The sequence below is a fragment of the Macrobrachium rosenbergii genome, chromosome 13, assembly GCF_040412425.1.
Source record: "Macrobrachium rosenbergii isolate ZJJX-2024 chromosome 13, ASM4041242v1, whole genome shotgun sequence".
NCBI classification, from domain to species: domain Eukaryota; kingdom Metazoa; phylum Arthropoda; class Malacostraca; order Decapoda; family Palaemonidae; genus Macrobrachium; species Macrobrachium rosenbergii.
In genome coordinates, this window is record NC_089753.1 from 54,641,516 (window position 1) to 54,660,621 (window position 19,106).

At 44.1% G+C, this 19,106-nt stretch overlaps 1 protein-coding gene and 1 non-coding gene across 3 annotated transcripts in view; both read right to left on the reverse strand.

The window, feature by feature from the left end:
* The window catches only part of Spx (Spliceosomal protein on the X), a 190,066-nt gene that overhangs the window by 73,964 nt on the left and 96,996 nt on the right, over nucleotides 1–19,106 (reverse strand). Inside the window, exon 3 of one of the 2 annotated variants that reach the window (XM_067115538.1) lies at nucleotides 4,455–4,611. The exons of the other annotated variant lie outside the window; for it this stretch is intronic. Coding sequence (XP_066971639.1) covers nucleotides 4,455–4,556 — 102 coding nt within the window. The 5' untranslated portion in view covers nucleotides 4,557–4,611. The remainder of the gene's footprint in view (nucleotides 1–4,454; nucleotides 4,612–19,106) is intronic. 2 annotated transcript variants of the gene reach the window in all.
* On the reverse strand, nucleotides 11,396–11,513 carry LOC136845391 (5S ribosomal RNA). The gene has a single exon (XR_010855173.1). It is a non-coding gene; the product is annotated as a 5S ribosomal RNA (ribosomal RNA).

A 19,106-nucleotide genomic window follows, 5' to 3' on the forward strand; every position in this document is an offset into this window, starting at 1 on the left:
TCGTCAAAACACACTCTAATTGACGGGGAAAGCTTGGGCTTCTTCGAAGACTTAACGGGCGCCGAAATACTAGAAGATAACAGAGACCTAGTCTCTACAGAACCACTTTCCTCCACCAAATACGGAAAAAGAGAAGCACAACGCTACAGCAAACAGCAAAAGACCAAAGGGGACTCTTCCAACCCAAATTCCTCTTCCGCCAGCTGCAGAGTCGGGGTGACAGCAGCCAACTCCTCACAACGAAACTCCGACTCGATGGAATGGGAGACTGCAGGAAAAGCAGTCTGCAGCTGTCCACCTGAGGCAACAAAAGTCGGCAAAGCAGAAATGTTGGGGAGAGGGAAGAAGAGAAGCGTTGGCGACACCTAACTTCCCCACCTCGTTCAAACTCATCAATTGGCTTAAGAACATTCCCAGACAACACATCTTTAGAAAGTAAAGCAGCTAGAATAGCATCCAGCTTGGAAACAACAGTAGAAACTGTAACCACAGTGGGATGGGAAAGAGAAACATTAACAGAGTCAGAAGAAGGAGACTCTACAATAGCCGAAGAGACAGCATGTAAAGAACAAAGAGGTGCATTTCCATGAGACATAAGAATAGTAGAGAAAGATTTAGAATGAGACGTAGCAGATAAAATAGGTTTAACAACTGATTGAGTAAACAGAGTTAGAACAACTCGCTACAGATATATTATTAGTAACAACATCTATAACTACATTCTTATTATCTGTGTTAATAACCTCATTACAAGCTATTGTTGACGGGAAAGTCGAAATATGGTGTGAAGATTTACGTTTACCAAAGTGATCTTTCGGCAAACGCATTAAGCGGGATTCAAACCACGAAAAAGGAGGGGTAGGTGTCGGAGGGCGCAGAACACCATTGCCCCAAGAACCGACCCGGCTCCCTGGCAGCAGATTCTTCCAACTGTAGCAGGACAGTCCTAGGCTTGGGTTACATACAAGAAAGGGCACCGACACCTTTACCTCTTATACAGGAATGCGAAAATGAACGCACACTATGGGGGGGACTTGGAACAGTTCTCTATCAAATATTCAGCCAAACCTTTAACTGATTCTAAAATAAGGTTAACATTCCATTCTAGTTTCTCAATACGCTTTTCCTGAACCGGGAAGGGGAGCAGAAGAGCTAAAGAGGAAGCCTCAGTACTAGCTATATCATTCGTCCCAGCAGAGGAAAAAGCCATGACTGAGTAGGGCTAACTACAGACGAAGGACCACTAGGAAGGGGGGAAAAGACTAGTTTATGACCTGACCTAACTATTTGCTTCTGCAATCTATCTGCTTCCCTTCTTTTCCTATATCTGACATTTTTAAGCATAAAGTCCTTAGACCAATCTCCAGATTCCTTTTCTAGATCACATTCTGAACCCCTGCAGCTGGTACAAACAGTATTTTGATCTACCTCAAATTTCGGTACCCTGCTTACACACTAATCATTCCTACAAAACCGGATGTTATTTGTTTTGCTTCCAGCGGAAGGCATCCTGGGAAGATTAAAATTACAGTACCGTGACAGGAGCAAACACCCAAAATTCATAAATTACCAACAATTCCTATACCAAATTGTGGCAAGGAGAATTCTGACAAGAGCTAAAACATTCGAACACACCTGGTGGAGAACAGGTGAACTAGAAAGTCTTCCGGTTTAGCCAAGCAATCTTTTTCTTCTGTTTGAATGCCGACTCGCCTGTCGGCGCGGAGATATAAGCTAACTTTAACAGTAGGTAAGATTCATCCCAAATAATTAAAAGTAAATTAAAACAATGCAAAAGTTCAAATGCTTTAACATACATTACCTTCTGTCAGTTCACAGCATACTTCCACCAAGTCATGCAACAGTCCTCAAAGTTTAACAGAGCCTAAGTGTGTTGGTAAACTGACAAGTGAAATACTACTGTGTTATTATTTTTCAGTATGAAAATTCCTCCATACATTTGTAGCTGCCTTTAAAGCCTTGTAACTAGTAAAAAATACCTGTTTTATATGTGGGATAAAATACCTGTTTTATATGTGGGATGATTTTTGTGGCAACAACCTTTAACCCATAAGTTTTCTCAAAATCCAATATCTTGAGGTCTGCAAAGTTTTATTGAGATAGCTTCACCAGTTCTGAGTTATCCTCTCTCTCTCTGTGTAATTTTTTCTTTTTGTAGAATAACCCAGAGAGGAGGGGAGAGGAAGGTGAGGATGAGGGAAGCTTCCTGGGTGGTCATAAGGATGGGCCTTTCCATTCCAATGTGTAGAGCTTCCACGAGGCGAAAGTGATGATGATGTTATACTGTCAGTGTTCACGATGTTGGGAATTCTCACCCTTTTTACTTTTTAAATATATAGGGCATCGTGAGAGTTTTAAGCACACTATGTATAGCACCTTCCTGAAAGTGGCAGATCCCCTTGGAAAATCACATCATGATCATACAAATATAGGCACCAAGGCATTCTTGGATTGAGCATCTGTACTGGTAGACCAAGGTGGTCTTTAAGAAGGTTCTGCACTGAAGGGGCTGGGTTGTTTTTCATAATCAGGCTAATGGTGTTCTTGATTTTATTGGTAATTACCACTTTACCTTTCTCCGATCCAAGGGCAGGTGTTCCCTTTCTAATATGTTGTGAAGGGAGCACTTGTCATCTTTATATTTCTTGTGAAACTCACCCTTATAAAAGTGTGTGATGTCTTATAGGGTGGTAGGGTGGAGTTCCTGCTGGTACCATTTATCTATAGTCCTAACGCATTTGGCGACTTTATGGCTGGTATACCTGGGCAAAATGCTCTAATTCAGTGAGGGAAAGCTCTTCTAACAAAGGTGTTGATGGCAGTGTGTTTATCTCTCTGATACTCACTCTCTCACATGCACACACCCAAGTTCATGGGTTTTGTATAAACTTGAGACGAAGTGCTCCTCCCATTGCCATACAAGGACATTAAGCAAGGGGAGGTGATGGTCTCAGCAGCATTCAATGGTAAAAATAAGGCGACTGTAGTTGTAGATGTCTTGCTGCAGGTGTTCTATTTCTCCCTCAATGTACCGGGAGAACAGTGGCAGTTTTTCAATGGCAGTGAATATCCATTGCCTCACATTGCCCATACAGAAAATCGCAAAGAGCACTATGGGAGGAGAGCCCATCACTGCATCACCTATCTGTGAGTACATATGGCCTCTGTGGATAGAAAAAGAGCCATTTTCATACATATCTAAAGGAGTAAGCAGAGGGCATGCTAAAGGAAGTTTAACGGGGTGTGGAGTCTCTCTATACCCATGATCCAAGATTATGTGGATTGTTTCATCCACAGGAACATCTGTGAAGTGGGGCTCCACGTCCAATGACTCCTATGGGAGATGTCATTTTTATGGCTTCCACTGGCCATTCTATAATTAGCATCATCTCCCAGGTACTTGGGAGGACTGCTGCAGGGTTACTGAGGACTGCAGTGGAGGTTTCTCACCAGAGTGCAGTTTCTTTAGCTCCTCTTAATTGCAGTCCTCCTCTCTCTCTCATCTCATTCACAGACAGTTGACATAGTAGCAACATTTCTGAGGCTCCTTGTGCTGTGGGGTCATCTAGCTATACCCCAGCACAACGACCTTCAGGAAAATACTGCGACAGCGTTAACTACCTGTAAAGGAACGGGAGAAGACCATGCTTGATTGGGAGCTAAAGGACCTGCACTTGAAGTGGAACAACTTCTGCCACAGCAACAACAGTAACCCTATAGCAGCACCCCTGACTGTCTCCTCCCCTTCCTCAACACCCTTGAAGGACAACAAGAGGAGTGCTTCATCACGCAAGTTTATACAAAACCCACGAACCTGGGCATGTGCCTGAATGAGGAGAATGAGTGTCCAGACAGATAAATGCACTGCTATCAGTGCCTTCATTAGAAGAGCTCTCTCACTGCTCTTCCTGAAAAAAAAAACACAGCAAATCTGGGCATGTTGCTCAGGTCTTAATTAACAATGGATATATCAACCATGAAGCCCCCTGAATGCATCCATAGGACTATAGATAAATGGTGCCAGTAGGAAGCTTGCTCCCACCCTAGAAGAAAGCACACATGAGAATTATATAAAGGATGAGCATATAAGGAAAAAAGGATTAGTTTTTGAGATGAACATGAAGCCTAAATTAGATCCAGAAATACTTCAAGTTCACTAAAATTACAGGATGGAACAACTTCCTTTTGGCTAGCGATTTCTACAGTACAACATAGTTCATTAACTGAAGGTTAAGTTCAAAATGATAAATCATTTGGCTTTGGCAGGGTTATGCACTCTCTGAGGGTTTTCCAGTTTAACCTTGAGGTGTAAAATAACTGGACTCTAATTGCTGCATATTCTAATAACAGTCACTTGTTAATGAATAAATTATTTTCTTTTACAAAAGTCTTGTAATACAAACAAAATATGTACAGAATAACTATAAACTCACCTTCGGAGTTTGAAGAATTACACCAAATGCTGAAAACGTATCATACAGCAGCTTTTCATCAACTTCAGGATCCAAGTTTCGATGAATATATTTGCTCAACATCTAAATTCTTTTGATGGGCTGATGCTTTGTTAACCCTTATTGGTTTACCATACAGCTGTTGAATAAATGAAGGAAATAAAAATAGTAACAACTACAGAAAAATTCTAAATCCCAATTTAGAATTCCCAATTTCATAGTATTCAAACTATTTACAGATATATAGAACTGGGCTAATGCCAACTACTTGGTGCAAATAATGTGTTTTACCAAGTAAACAGAGATGATAGAAAGAGGAACGGGAGTGGAGCTGTTGATTAATATGTGAGACAGTGTAGATGAGAAACAAAACAGGTGCAAGAAGTACTGGGGGTTGACTTTAAAAGAGCGGAATGGGTACACCTAGGTAGATAGGGTTGAGAACAGTGAAGAGGGAAGTACGAAAGAAATGGGGAATAGCTGCAGGTTGTGGTTGCTTTCTCCTAAACACGGTACACTCATATATGACACATAAACATCTTTGAGCATAACTGAAGCTGAATGACAACCTGCCACTGGAAAGAATCATTCCCAGAAAACAGCCAATACGGAATCATCATCATTAACATTTTTACATCAGAAGTTGCCATAACAGGGTTAGGAGTAAAAGGAATTCTCCACCTTACTATACTGCACACTTTCATCCAAAATTCCCATTTGGTCTGGAACTTCTTTTATGGCTTTTCCCATAATTTCTTGGGCCATCCTAAAGGTTCTCTTTCTGCTCCTTCCATATGCACTACTTTACAGACCAACTACCCTTATCCCTTTTCACCGTTATGCCAAAACCATCTCAATCTTAAGAATCCTCAGTATTTTTAAGCCATAATATGAGCTTCTCATGGAACTCCAGTCAAAATAATTTTCAAGTCCATGTATATTTCAACTTCTCACCTACAGAGCTATAAAACAGCAGTGAACAGCACCCTCACCTAACCCATCAATCTGCTCCAAAGGTTTCCCTACTCAAAAATATATGCAGATGCTGTTAAGCAATAGTTAAATCCACATAGAGCCTGTAAGATTCTACATCATCATTTTTGCTACTAACACCATGTGACTCAAAAAACCTCTGAAATTCTGTCACTCAGGTTTTTTCCTGTCCTTTATCTCCCACAATTCTCCAGCTTCCTTTTTTTAGACCCCATTCAAGACTTGGGTCTTCCAACTACAGGCAGTCCCTGTTAACCCTAAAACGCCGAGCCTCTATTTACAAAAACATCTCCCGTATGCCGCGGAGTTCGGTGAGTTAAGCGCTAAGCGGAAAAAAGTTTTAAAAATCACAGCACGCTTAGTTTTAAGATTAAGAGTTCATTTTTGGCTCCTTTTTTGTCATTGCCTGAAGTTTAGTATGCAACCATCAGAAATGTAAAAAATATCATTATCATATATATATATTGGAATATATGATAGCGAAAAAAACTTTTATATAATTGTATACAAATCGTGTGTAAGCACAACGGTTAAAGCTAATGAGTTAATTTTTTTAGTTGTACTGTACACTAAATTGCGATGATTTTGATATATAACAAATTGTAAAACGATCAAAGCAACACAGAGAAAATATTATCACAAATGATGCATGAATTAAATAAACGCCGCTGGACGTAAAAAGAACGTTTTTCAAAATTCACCATAAATCTAAATATTGTGCTAGAGACTTCCCGTTTGTTGAAAAAATGAAGCTAATTGATTGAATATTACTAGACTGTAAGTGTTTTAGCCTACAATTGCAGTTTTCGACCATTTTGGTCGAGTTAAAGTTGACCGAAAGTCGAATTTTTTTCTATTTATCGTGATTTATATGAAAATATTTCAAAGCTGATAAAAGCTACAACCATGAGTTATTTTCTGTTGTATTGTACATGAAATTGCACACATTTTCATATATAAAACTTTCTGTAACGACTAATATAAAATGGTGCAAATATTACGACAACTTTCTCGAAAGAATTTCTGAGATGTTCGCCGAGTTATCACAAGAGACGTAAAAATGTTTTTTTCAAAATTCACCATAAATCGAAATATTGTGCTAGAGACTTCCAATTTATTGCAAAATGAAGGTAAACGATTGAATATTACTAGAATGTAAGAGTTTTAGCTTACAATTGTGTTTTTTGACCACGCCGGTCGAGTTAATGTTGACCCTTGAAATTTTTGCAGTTATCGTGATTTATGTGAAAATATTTCAAAACTGATAAAAGCTACAACCATGAGCTATCTTCTGTTGTATTCTACATGAAATTGCGCACATTTTCATATATAAAAGTTTATAAAGACTAATGTAAAACGATGCAAACATTACGACAACATGACAGAAAGAATTTCTGAGATGTTCGTTTAGAGGTACAGCTTTACAGACGAGCCGTAGGAAAAAGTTTTTTTTTGAAATTCACCATAAATTGAAATATTGTGCTAGAGACTTCCAGTTTGTTGCAAAATGAAGGTACATGATTGAATATTACTAGAATGTAAGAGTTTTAGCTTATAATTGCGTTTTTGACCACTTCGGTCGAAAAGTTGACCCGAAGCTTGAAATTTTGGCAGTTATCGTGTTTATATGAAAATATTTCAAAACCAATAAAAGCTACAACCATGAGTTATTTTCTGTTGTATTCTACATGAAATTGCACACATTTCCATATATAAAACTTTATGCGTAATGACTAATATAAAACAGTGCAAACATTACGACAACGTGATGAAAGAATTTCTGGCAAGGACGTAAGGAAAAAGTTTTTTCAAAATTCACCATAAATCAAAAATATTGTGCTAGAGACCTCCAATTGGTTGCAAAATGAAGGTAAATGATTGAATATTACTAGAATGTAAGAGTTTTAGCTTACAATTGCGTTTTTTTACCATTTGGTCGTTATCAAAGTTGACCGAAGGTTGAAATTTTTTGCAGTTATCGTGATTTATATGAAAATATTTCAAAACTGATAAAAGCTACAACCATGAGTTATTTTCTGTTGTATTGTACATGAAATTGCGCACATTTTCATATAAAAACTTTATGTAACGGCTAATATAGAACAGTGCAAAAATTATGACAAAATGACGAAAGAATTTCTGAAATTTTCTTTGAAGTTACACTGAGAGTAAGAAAAAGTTTTTTTTGAAAATTCACCATAAATCGAAATATTGTGCTAGAGACTTCCAATTTGTTGCAAAATGAAGGTACATGATTGAATATTACTAGAATGTAAGAGTTTTAGCTTACAAATTGCGTTTTTCGACCATTTCGGGTCGAGTCAAAAGTTGACCGAAGGTTGAAATTTTTGTAGTCGGCGTGCGACGCGTCCACATCAGGCACCAAACAGACAAGCTTTAGTCGACGTGATACGTCCAGTAGGTGTTTAAGGGTTAACAGCAGGCTCGGTTAATGGCGATCTGGTTTTATAGCGCTTTGTCTAGCGACGAAAATCAGTGTATTTTCGCCCGAAAATCGCGGATATCCGCTTATCGGCGCCGATAATTCAGTACTGGCGCCAATATATACCTAACAGAGGCACTGATAACCGAAAATCGGCACTTTTCGGTGCCAATAAGCCCGAAAATCGCCAAAAAAGCGCCGGAAATCCACGATTTTCGGTTATCATCACACCCCCAGAACGGAACCCCTGCTGATAACCAAGGACTGCCTGTACTCTAGTGCACACAGGAGCCCAGCTAACACCATCATGTACTGCTCCCCCAATGGTTACTCCCCCACCCTTTAGAGGGAGGGTAGGGGTAAGATGGGGGTAAGACAGTGAGTGTTTGGTTGATCAGTCATCTCTTAATCTCTTAAGAGGGGAGGAGGGAGGGAGGGATCTCAATGATTGAGGGTAAGTACCAAAAATGATATTTTAATGATAAAATAAAGTTTGTTCATACTTACCTGGCAGATATATATATAGCTGTATTCTCCAAGTCCGACAGAATTTCAAAACTCGGCACACGCAGTGGCCGGGCAGGTGGTTAGTACCCATTCCCGCCGCTGGGAGGCGGGTATCAGAACCATTCCCATTTTCTATTCAGATTTTCTAATGCCACTGACTCCTGAGGGGAGGAGGGAGGGCAATATGAATATATATATCTGCCAGGTAAGTATGAACAAACTTTATTTTATCATTAAAATATCATTTTGTTCATGAGACTTACCTGCCAGATATATATATAGCTGAATACCACCTTTGGAGGGTAGAGACAGCCAAGAATTAGGAAAAAACCAATTGGTAAAATTATTTTGGTTCCTTATCTGATAGCGTAGCTGACTGAGTGGTTACTGTCACTCTAGTCTGCTTCTGCTTTACTAGAGACCCCAGCGAGGTAGTGACCTATAAAGCTGGCGACTTCTAGATGATCTGTCAACGGGGCATGACCACAATGTGACTAGATCATAGACCATACAAAGAGGACAAAAGAGCATTACTAACCACCTAACCAACACCTAAAGTGTTAGTTTGCAAAGGATTGGGAAGACTGCCTCCAGTAGTCGACCCAACAACCATAAAAACACAATTAAAAAGGGGATAGGATCAGAGTTACCCCTGTCCCCAAGGTTGCTGAAGCAGCAATGTATGGTCCCAGCGAAAAGCAATTTTCGTATGCTACCTAAACATCTTGCCAAGAGTGTGAGGCAAACACCGAATTGACTTCGCCAAAATGTGGCACTAAGAATGTCACTGAGTACCATATTTTTCTTGAACGCCATGGAGGTAGCAACTGCCCTCACCTCGTGAGCGTTAACTCTCAACAACTTGAAGTTGGAGTCGTCACAACTAGAGTGTGCTTCCTTAATGACGTCCTAATGAAGAATGCCAGTGCATTCTTCGACATAGGTTTAACTGGTTGCCTCACAGAACACCATAAAATATCCAAGGGACCACGAGTGTCCTGTGTTCTTTTAAGGTAGTACTTGAGAGCTCTAACTGGACATAGAACTCCCTCAGGTTCCTGTCCAATAAGGTCTGCTAAACCTTTAATTTCAAAGTGTCTAGGCCAAGGGTTAGAAGACCTATCATTCTTAGCCAAGAACTTAGGGCTTAAAGAATAGACAGCATTGTGTTCCTTGAAGCCCACATGACGGCTGATAGCTCGAACTTCGCTCACTCTCTTCGCCATCGCCAGAGCCGTGAGGAATGCCGTTTTCGAGTAACATCCTTAAGAGATGCAGAGTGGAGAGGCTCAAAAGGACTAAACATCAAAAACTTGAGCACTACGTCCAAGTTCCAAGCAGGGGAATTAGCTGAGGAACCTTGGACGTCTTGAAAGAGTAAAGAAGATCGTGGAGGTCCTTATTGTCAGACAAATCTAATCCTCTGTGTCTGAATACAATCGAAAGCATGCTCGATAACACTTGATAGTCGGAACTGCTATATCGAGTTTTTCTCTTAAGTAAAGGAGAAAATCCGCAACCTGGCTCACAGTGATAGAGGAAGAGGAAAAGCCCTTCTTTCTACACCAACCTTTGAAGGTTGCTCACTTCCCTAGATATATCCTTTAGATGAAGAACTTCTGGCTCTAGCGATGGCCCGTGCCACCTGGCCAGAAAAACCCTTCGCTCTGACCAAGTTTCGATAGTCTGAAAGCAGTCAGGTTCAGAGCGGGAGATTCAAAGATATCTCGCGAAGTGGGTTTGTATGAGCAGGTCTGCTCTCATAGGAAGGGTCCTCGGAACGTCTACCAACCAGAAGAGAAACTCCGAGAACCAGTGGTTCGAGGCCAAAACGTGGGGATGAGAGTCATCCTCGTCCTTGTGAGGCCGCGAACTTGCGTATGACTTCTCCCAGAATTTAGAACGGGGAAAAAGGCGTAAACATCTATTCCCGTCCAATCCCAGGAAGAGCATCTATCGCAACTGCCCCCGGTCGAGTACAGATGAGCTTTATAGAGGAGCCTCGCTGTTCTTGAGGTCGTGAAAATATCCACAAGATGGCGACCCCAAAATTTCCAAAAATCTTGGCAAACCTCCTGATGAAGGGTCCATTCCTTCGGCAGGAGTTGATGGCACCAACAGAGCAGGTCTGCTCGAACATTTTCGACCCCTGCAACAAAACTTGTGAGAATCGAAATGTTGCGAGCATAGGCTCAAAGAATAATCTCTTTTGCAAGGCTGAACAGGAACAAGTAGTATTGTCCGAGTTTGCTAGAACTACACGATTGCAAACTTGGACCTCGAAGAATTGGAGAGCTAAAAGATAGCCGCCAAATCTTTGATGTTGATGTGCCAGGACACCTGTTCCTCTCCAGGTTCCTAACACTTCCTCTCCCCTAGTGTTGCCCCAACCTGTTGACGACCCGTCGGAAAACAACACTAGGTTGGGGTTCAGAAGCTTGAGGGAGATCCCTTTCTGCAATTCCGTTGGATCGAGCCACCACTACAGATCCTCTTTTTGATATAAGGAAGAATTCTCAATTCCTCTTTCAAGTCTTCCTTGTTTTGCCAGTTCTCCAACAGAAAGAACTGAAGAGGCCTGAGATGCAGACTCCCAGAAAACAAACTTCTCCAGCGAGGAAATGGTCCCCAGCAGACTCATTCCTTCCCTCACCTAGCATGTTTCCTTTTCCAAGAAGGCCGAGACTTTTTCGTACATTGAAGTTGCCGTTCTTGCGACGGAGACGCTATAAAAGCCGCTGAATACATCTGAATTCCCAGACACAATGGACAGTGAGGGGATCAGCTGCGACTTCTCCACAGACCAGAAGTCCCAGGGACTTCACGAGTTGCAGAGTCAACTGAAGGTCCTCCAGATACCTTTGTTTTGACGACGCCGAATCAACCAGTCGTCCAAGTAGAGTGAGATCCTGACGCCCGACAGGTGCAACTGCATCGCAACGTTTTTCATGAGACGTTCACCCTCGGAGCAAAATATGACGCCAACAGCATCTGGTGTTCCCAGGCGGTCACCCATCCAAGTACTGACCAGACCCAACGTTGCTTAACTTCGCTGATCGGACGAGAAGCGGTGTTTTCAACGTGGTATGGCCGTGCAGAGTCCAAAGCAGAGAGCCCTGAACTGGTACGTCTAGTCCCCCAAGACAACCTGAGATACTTCATCGAACGTGGATGAATTGGGGCGTGAAGATAAGCATCTTGGAGATCCAAAGATACCATCCAATCCCGGGATGAAGGGCTCCTAGTATTGACTGAGGTCTCCATCTTGAACTTTTCCTTCCGGACCAAGTTGTTCAGACCTGTTGACGTCCAAGACGGGTCTCCAGCCTCCTGAAAGTTTTGGGACTAGAAACAATCTGTAGTAAAATCCCGGGAACACCGAGTCCAAGACCTGTTCCACTGCTCTCCGCTCGAACATCTGTTCAAGCAGGTCAAACAATTTTCTGTTTGACAGGAGGGCAGTTGGGAAACAAAAAACAAAGGAGGAGGAGACAGGAAGGGAATCAAGTAACCTCTCTAACAGTAGGAGGGACCAAACGTCTGCCCCTCACTCTTTCCAGGCTTGTGCAAAATGAAGAAGCCTGGTTGCTAAGGGAGTCTGGAGATGAAAGGAGTCACTTGCTACCTCTCTTGGAAGTGACATTCCTTCGGGAAAAAACTCTCCTCGTGGTGCGGGTCTCAAGTTGCTTCCCATGGAAGCCCCTTTGTTTGTAGGCAAATATTTAGCCTGTTTTTGTATCATTGAGAACGGTGCAATCGTTATGAAGGAGATGCAGTTTGAATGTCCTGATAACTTTAGTTTTGAGAAAAACGATATTTTTTGCTTCTCTGTGTATTTATTTGCTTGCTGTTACACAGTTTGATGTTTTTTTTATGACATATCAAAAAAGCCAAAAATAGACCTGCAAAGTAATATAACTTCGCTAAATGAAGCAAAATGAATGCCCTCTTTTCAAAACACGGCTCAGGTTGGGCAGCGACGCAAGTTACTTAGTCATCTCTGAGCTGTCCATGACTGACAGCCACTGACTGCCCCAGCATTCTGGAACTGTCTTTAGCTGATGCGCACTAGCCACAGGGTGCCAAGATCGCATTAGATATTATTATTTCATAGCTAAAAGGAAATTACCACCGATATACTGACAATATCATTACATTATATTTCAGAAAAATGATATTTTAATGATAAAATAAGGTTTGTTCTGGACTTACCTGGCAGATATATATATAGCTGTATTCTCCGAAGGTCCGACAGAATTTCAAATTTCCAATATCACGCACCCGGTCAGGTGGTTAGTACCCATTCCTGCTTTGGGAGGACAAACGGGTATCAGGAACCATTCCCATTTTCCATTCAGATTTTCATAGTGCCGTTGTCTCCTGAGGGGAGGAGGGTGGGCACTTCTTGAATATCTGCCAGGGTAAGTATGAACAAACCTTATTTTATCATTAAAATATCATTTTGTTCATGAAACTTACCTGTCAGATATATATATAGCTGAATCGCACCATTGGTGGTGGGCAGAGACAGCATAGGATTGAGAAACAAAACAATGTAGATGATTACACATCTTGGTTCCTTACCTTTTAGCATAGCTGACTTCGTGATTACTGTCACCCAAGTCTGCATCTGCTTTACTGGAGTTTCCAACGAGGTAGAGACCTATAAGGTTGGAGAGTTCCAGACGATCTGTCAACGGGGACGTGACCACTATGTGCCCAGATCGTAGCCCTCAAGAAGGAAGCAGAGACAAAAATAACCACCTGACCTACCAAACATCTTGACTAGTAAAAATTAAAGGAAAGGGAAGACTGCCCCACAGTCTACCCACAACCATAAAAACACAACCAAAAATTTTAAAAACTATTCCTAACCATATATTAAAGGATAGGATGGGTACTGCCTCCTTCTCCCAAGATCGATCGTACCAGCCGAAACGTAAGGTCCCAATGAACAGCAAGACTCATACACTGTTCTTACGTCCTTTAGGTAATGAGAGGCGAACACAGAATGACTTCTCCAAAAAGTGGCATTCATAATCTCGCTCAGAGCCATGTTCTTTTGAAAGGCTACTGACGTTGCCACAGCCCGAACCTCATGCGCTTTAACTTTCAAAAGTTCGAAGTCACTCTCCTGACAACTTTTATGCGCTTCCAGAATGGTGGACCTCAAGAAGAAAGCCAGCGCATTCTTTGACATGGGGACGCCAGGTCTTCTCACCCAGCACCATAACCTATCCGGAAGACCTCTCGACTCTTTAGTCTTGTTCAAGTAGAATTTTAGAGCCCGAACAGGGCAAAGCAGTCTTTCTGGTTCCTGACCCAGAATACCCGCCAAACCTTTCAATTCAAAGGACTTGGGCCAGGGGTGAGACGGGTTCTCATTCTTGGCAAGAAACGACGGTTGGAGAGAACACACCGCATCGTCTCCTTTAAAACCAACTGACTTAGATATTGCATGAATCTCACTGATTCTCTTTGCAGTAGCGAGAGCAACTAAAAATAAAGTCTTCTTTGTTAAGTCCCTCAAAGAAGCAGCATGAAGGGGTTCAAAGGGCTTTGCATCAGGAACTTAAGAACCACGTCCAAGTTCCAAGATGGAACCAAAAACTGAGGCACCTTAGTCGTCTCAACGACCTAATGAGGTCATGGCCCAAAGGAATTGTTGGCGATATCTAATCCTCTGTGCCGAAAGACCGCCGACAACATACTCTTATACCCCTTAATAGTAGAGACTGCCAGCTTCGAACTTCCCTAAGGAAAAGAAGGAAGTCTGCAATCTGGCTCACAGTGGTCGAGGAAGAGGAAATCCATCTCTGCAGTACACCACTGTCAAATACGCCCACTTTGATTGGTAAAATTCGATCGAGGATGTTCTCCTGGCTCTCGCGATCGCTTTTTGCCACCTGCTTTAAAAACCTCTCGCTCATATTTTTAGCATTTCGATAGTCTGAACGCAGTCAGACCGAGAGCGGAGAGGTTTTGATGGTATCGTTCAAAGTGGGGCTGTCTGAGTAGATCTGGACGAAGAGGTAACACCCTTGGAAAGTCTACCAGAAGCGACATTACCTCCGAAACCACTCCTTGTAAGGCCAAAACGGAGCATCAGAGTCATCCTCGTTCTTGCGACGACGCTAACTTCCTGACCACTTCTCCCAGGATCTTGAAGGGAGGGAAAGCGTAAAGGTCCAGACGAGACCAGTCCCAAAGAAGGGCGTCTATTGACACTGCTCCTGGATCCAGGACAGGAGAGCAGTAAAGCGGAAGCCTGTTGTTCTTTGACGTTGCAAACAGGTCTACTAAGGGACGACCCCATAAACCCCACAGTTTTGGCACACCTCCTGGTTCAGAGTCCACTCTGTCGGGAGCAGTTGATGACGACGACTTAGCAGGTCCGCTCTCACGTTCTGAACGCCTGCTACAAACCTTTCCAAGATCGTAACGTTCCTGGAACTCGCCCACAACAGGATCTCTTTTTTTCCAACGAATAGGGAACGAGAATGAGTGCCTCCCTGTTTTTTCAGGTAAGATAGAGCAGTGGTATTGTCCGCGTTTACCTGGACTGTGCGACCGGACACTTGATCTTGGAAGAATCGAAGGGCTTGAAAAATCGCCCCTAATTCCTTCATATTGATATGCCAGGCCACCTGTTCCCCTCTCCAGATGCCTGACACTTCTCTCTTGCCCAGTGTTGCTCCCCACCCGACATTGACGCTGTCGGAGAACAACACTAGGTCGGGTTAGAAGGCTGAGAGACACGCCCTCTGAAAGCCTCGGGGATCCAACCACCACCTGAGATGCTCCTTCACTTCGAGGGAAAGTTTGAGAGACAACTCAGAGATTTTCCTTGTCTTCCCAGTTGTCTTGCAGGAAGAACTGAAGAGGCCTGAGATGTAGTCTCCTAGGAAAACAAACTTTTCCAGTGAGGAAATGGTCCCCAGCAGACTCATCCACTCCCTCACCGAACAGGTTTCTTTCCTAGGAAGGCCAGGACTTTTCGTAGCACAGCTGTTGACGTTCGGGGACGGAAAAGCCCGAAGCCACTGAGTCCATCTGAATCCCCAGATACACGATGGACTGCGTTGATTTTCAGGTGTGACTTTTCTAAAGTTGACCAGCAGGCCGAGTTCCTTCGTCAGGTTTAAAGTTGCTTGAAGATCCTCCAGACACCTCTCCCCTCGATGACGCTCGAATCAGCCAGTCGTCCAAGTAATGAGCGACACACGAACGCGCTGCCAGATGCAGCCACCTTGCTACATTCCGCATGATGACGGTGAAAATCATGGGAGCTGTGGACAGGCCAAAGCAAAGAGCTCTGAATTGATACACCTTTCCCCTCAAGACGAACCTCAGGAACTTCCTTGACTGAGGATGTTCGGCCAATTGGAAGTTTTGCTCTTGAAGGTCGAGGGATACCATCCAATCCCCAGGTCTTAAGGCTCCTAGAACAGACTGCGCCGTCTCCATCTTGAAAGTTTCTTTCAGACGGCCCATTTCAGCGGTTCAGGCTGCTGACATCCAGCACAGGTCTCCAACTTCCCGACTGTTTCGGGACCAGGAACAGCCTGTTGTAGAAAATCGGGAATTCAGGTCTAAGACCTGTTCTATTGCTCTCTTGACGAGCATTTGCCGATAGCAGGTCGTATAGGATCTCTTGTTTTCCTGGACCGCATTTGACGGAGAGAGGTCCAAGGGCGAAAGGCTTAAGGGAGGGGAGAAAGGAAAGGGATCTTGTATCCTTTCTCTAAAACCGAAAGGGACCAACTGTCTGCCCCTCTCACTTTCCAGACTTCGGAAAACGCAAGAAGCCTGGCACCCACCGGTATCTGGAGGAGAATCACATCACTTCTTGCCCCTACCTCTAGCAAGGGCTTTACCTCTCGAGAGGTTCTTTCCTCGAGAAGAAGGCTTCGAGGATGCTCCGCACGAAAGGGCTTCTTCATCTTGGGAGAATGTTGACGGTTTGACGTCGTCGAGGTCACAGGAACCGACGCAGGGCGCCTATGACTGAGCCAACAGGTCCTGTGTGGTCTTCTCTTGTAAGCTTGCAGCGATGTCCTTTACCAACGAAGCCGGGAAAAGATGATTGGAAAGGGGAGCAAACAACAGTTCTCCTTTCTGTGCCAAGGAGACGGACTTCGTAGCGAAACCGCAGAATAGAGACCTCTTCTTGAGCACTCCAGTCGCAAAGTGCGAGGCCAATTCGTCAGAACCATCTCGGACCGCCTTGTCCATACAAGACAAGACGCTCAAAAGGTCCGACAAGGAGATCGAGTCCTGACTCCGAGACTTAAGGTCCAAAGCTCCAAGACACCAGTCAAGGAAGTTGAAAACTTCTAACGTCTTGAAAAGGCCCTTCAAAGATGGTCCATCTCCGTAAGAGTCCAGGAATCTTGGCCGTCGACAGATGAGACCTCCTACTCGAATCAACGATGAGTAATTTATTTTCCGAAGTCTCCCCATAGATGAGGAAGGAAGACGTAAGCCTAAGTCTTCTCCGGTCTCATACCACATCGCCGCTTTTCCCGAGAGTCTTGAAGGGGGAGGGCGAAAGAAGACTTTCCTTGAGCCTTGCGGGAGTCCATCCACAAATGGACTTTCTTGAAGGCCCGCTTAGTGGAGAGCGATTTAGTCATTTTCAGAAATCCCGGAGCTTTCCTAGACTTAGTAGAAGTCAGTTGAGAAGGAGGGGAGAGAGGTACTGCCGGCAGAAACTTGTCAGGAAACAATTCCTTCAACAGCTTGACGAGGATCTGGTAGTCCGACGACGAGGACTGATCCTTCAACTCATCTTCAGACTCGAGACCCTGAGTCTATCTCCAACATCGGGCGGGGAAGAGCAGAGAGAAGTTGGAGAGGAAACACGCCGCAGGGACCTCTGCTTGGAAGAGGAACTGGCGTGCAAAGCAGCTGGAGAACCAGGAACCACACGAGAGCCGACAGCAACGGCAGGTGGAGCGTCTTGAAGGGAGTCAAAAACGTCCATCGGGGCGTCAACACGTTGTGGATATGACGAGCTTCTTGAGCGTCCAGCCTGGGGCGTCACGTCTGGCAGCATGACGAACGTCATAAGCCTGACGAGCGTCATCAACAAAATGGAGAACATGACGTCTAGAACGAGAAGGGAGGGGAGGACGTCCTGGGGTGACGTCAAGACGATCCTCCCCAACACCCTCTGGGGACGAGAGTCTAGGGTTCCTTCCACGACGAGCAGGCGAAGCAGACGAAGGTGACGAACGAGGAGCAGGAGAAGGAGACCGCCTAGATCTCTTCACTGGAAGTCTAACATCCTTCCGACGAGGACGGGACCTGGACTCTCTCTCTGCAATGAACGAGGAGAGTTGCTGCTGCATGGAGGCAATAAGGGTCCTCGTTGGTGACGCCTCTCTCTCTGGAGAATCACGGAACCTAGAGGCAGAAGGACGAGGGGGTATCCTAATCCTCTTCTCTTGAGGAGGAGAGCTCTTGGGCGCTCAAAAACGTCTTCTTCGGGATGACGTCCGGTACTTCTTTTGCGGGGGGAACGCATCCACAAACTCTGGCGAGGAGCACAGAGTAGGAGAGAGAGGACGTGAAGCGTCCTCCTCCCTAAAGCTTCTCTTAAGAGGGCGAGAGTCTATCTGACGGTTCCAACCCCTGCGTGGGGAGGACGTGTCAGAAGACGAGAAGCAGTCCTTCAGGACCCGAACACGAGATCGAGCCTGGGCAGCCTGGGAAACGTCTTCAGGACCTGCCGAAGGGACGCCAGACCGGTGGGGTTTCCCCGTCACCCTCCTTCGGCTTTCGACATGCTCTCTCCCTGAGTCCTGGGAGTCCAGCAGAGGTCCAGGCCTAGAGGCATGATGGGGCCGGTCTGACGCCCCCTCCACTGCACTGGGGGCACTAGTCACTTCACAACACTTATCTTGGAGAGCTGACACCTTAGATTCTAATGCACGAATCGATTCCATCATAGCGGAAAGCATATTAGTCTCCACTGGCACGATCTCAGGGCAGGAGACAAAACCACAGGGTTAGGATCTAAAGGTACAGGGGAGTTAGGGCCGACATCAACACTTCCGAAAGAGAAGCACTCCTGGAGGAAGACCTCCTCAGTCGATCACGCTCCAACTTCCTCACATATTTATCATACGCTCTCCATTCATTTTCAGACAAAGAAGCACATTCATCACACCTATCATTCAACATGCATATATGCTTCCTACAGTTAGAACAAATAGTGTGAGGGTCAACCGCAGCTTTCGGCAACCTCACCTTTGTTCAGACATCACACACGCACGGTAACTAGCAGAGCTGAGACCCAGACATAATGATAATCTAAATCAAAACCCAAAGAAAAGTCAAAAAGCGTATGCCGATCTACCCGATCCAAAGTCAAAATACCAAAAGACAATGAGATACTCAGTAATTTAGAAAAAGCAAATCCTATGACGGAGGTGCAGACAACAGTTGTTGACAACACCGGCGACAGAGAAAATCTGAATGGAAAATGGGAATGGTTCCTGATACCGCCTCCCAGCGGCGGGAATGGGTACTAACCACCTGACCGGCCACTGTGTGTGCCGCGAAATTTGAAATTCTGTCGGACCTTCGAGAATACAGCTATATATATCTGACAGGTAAGTTTCATGAACAAAATGTAATTTTGACTATGATAGGGTTACTGTTTTGTTTATAACTCCTAACTGTGG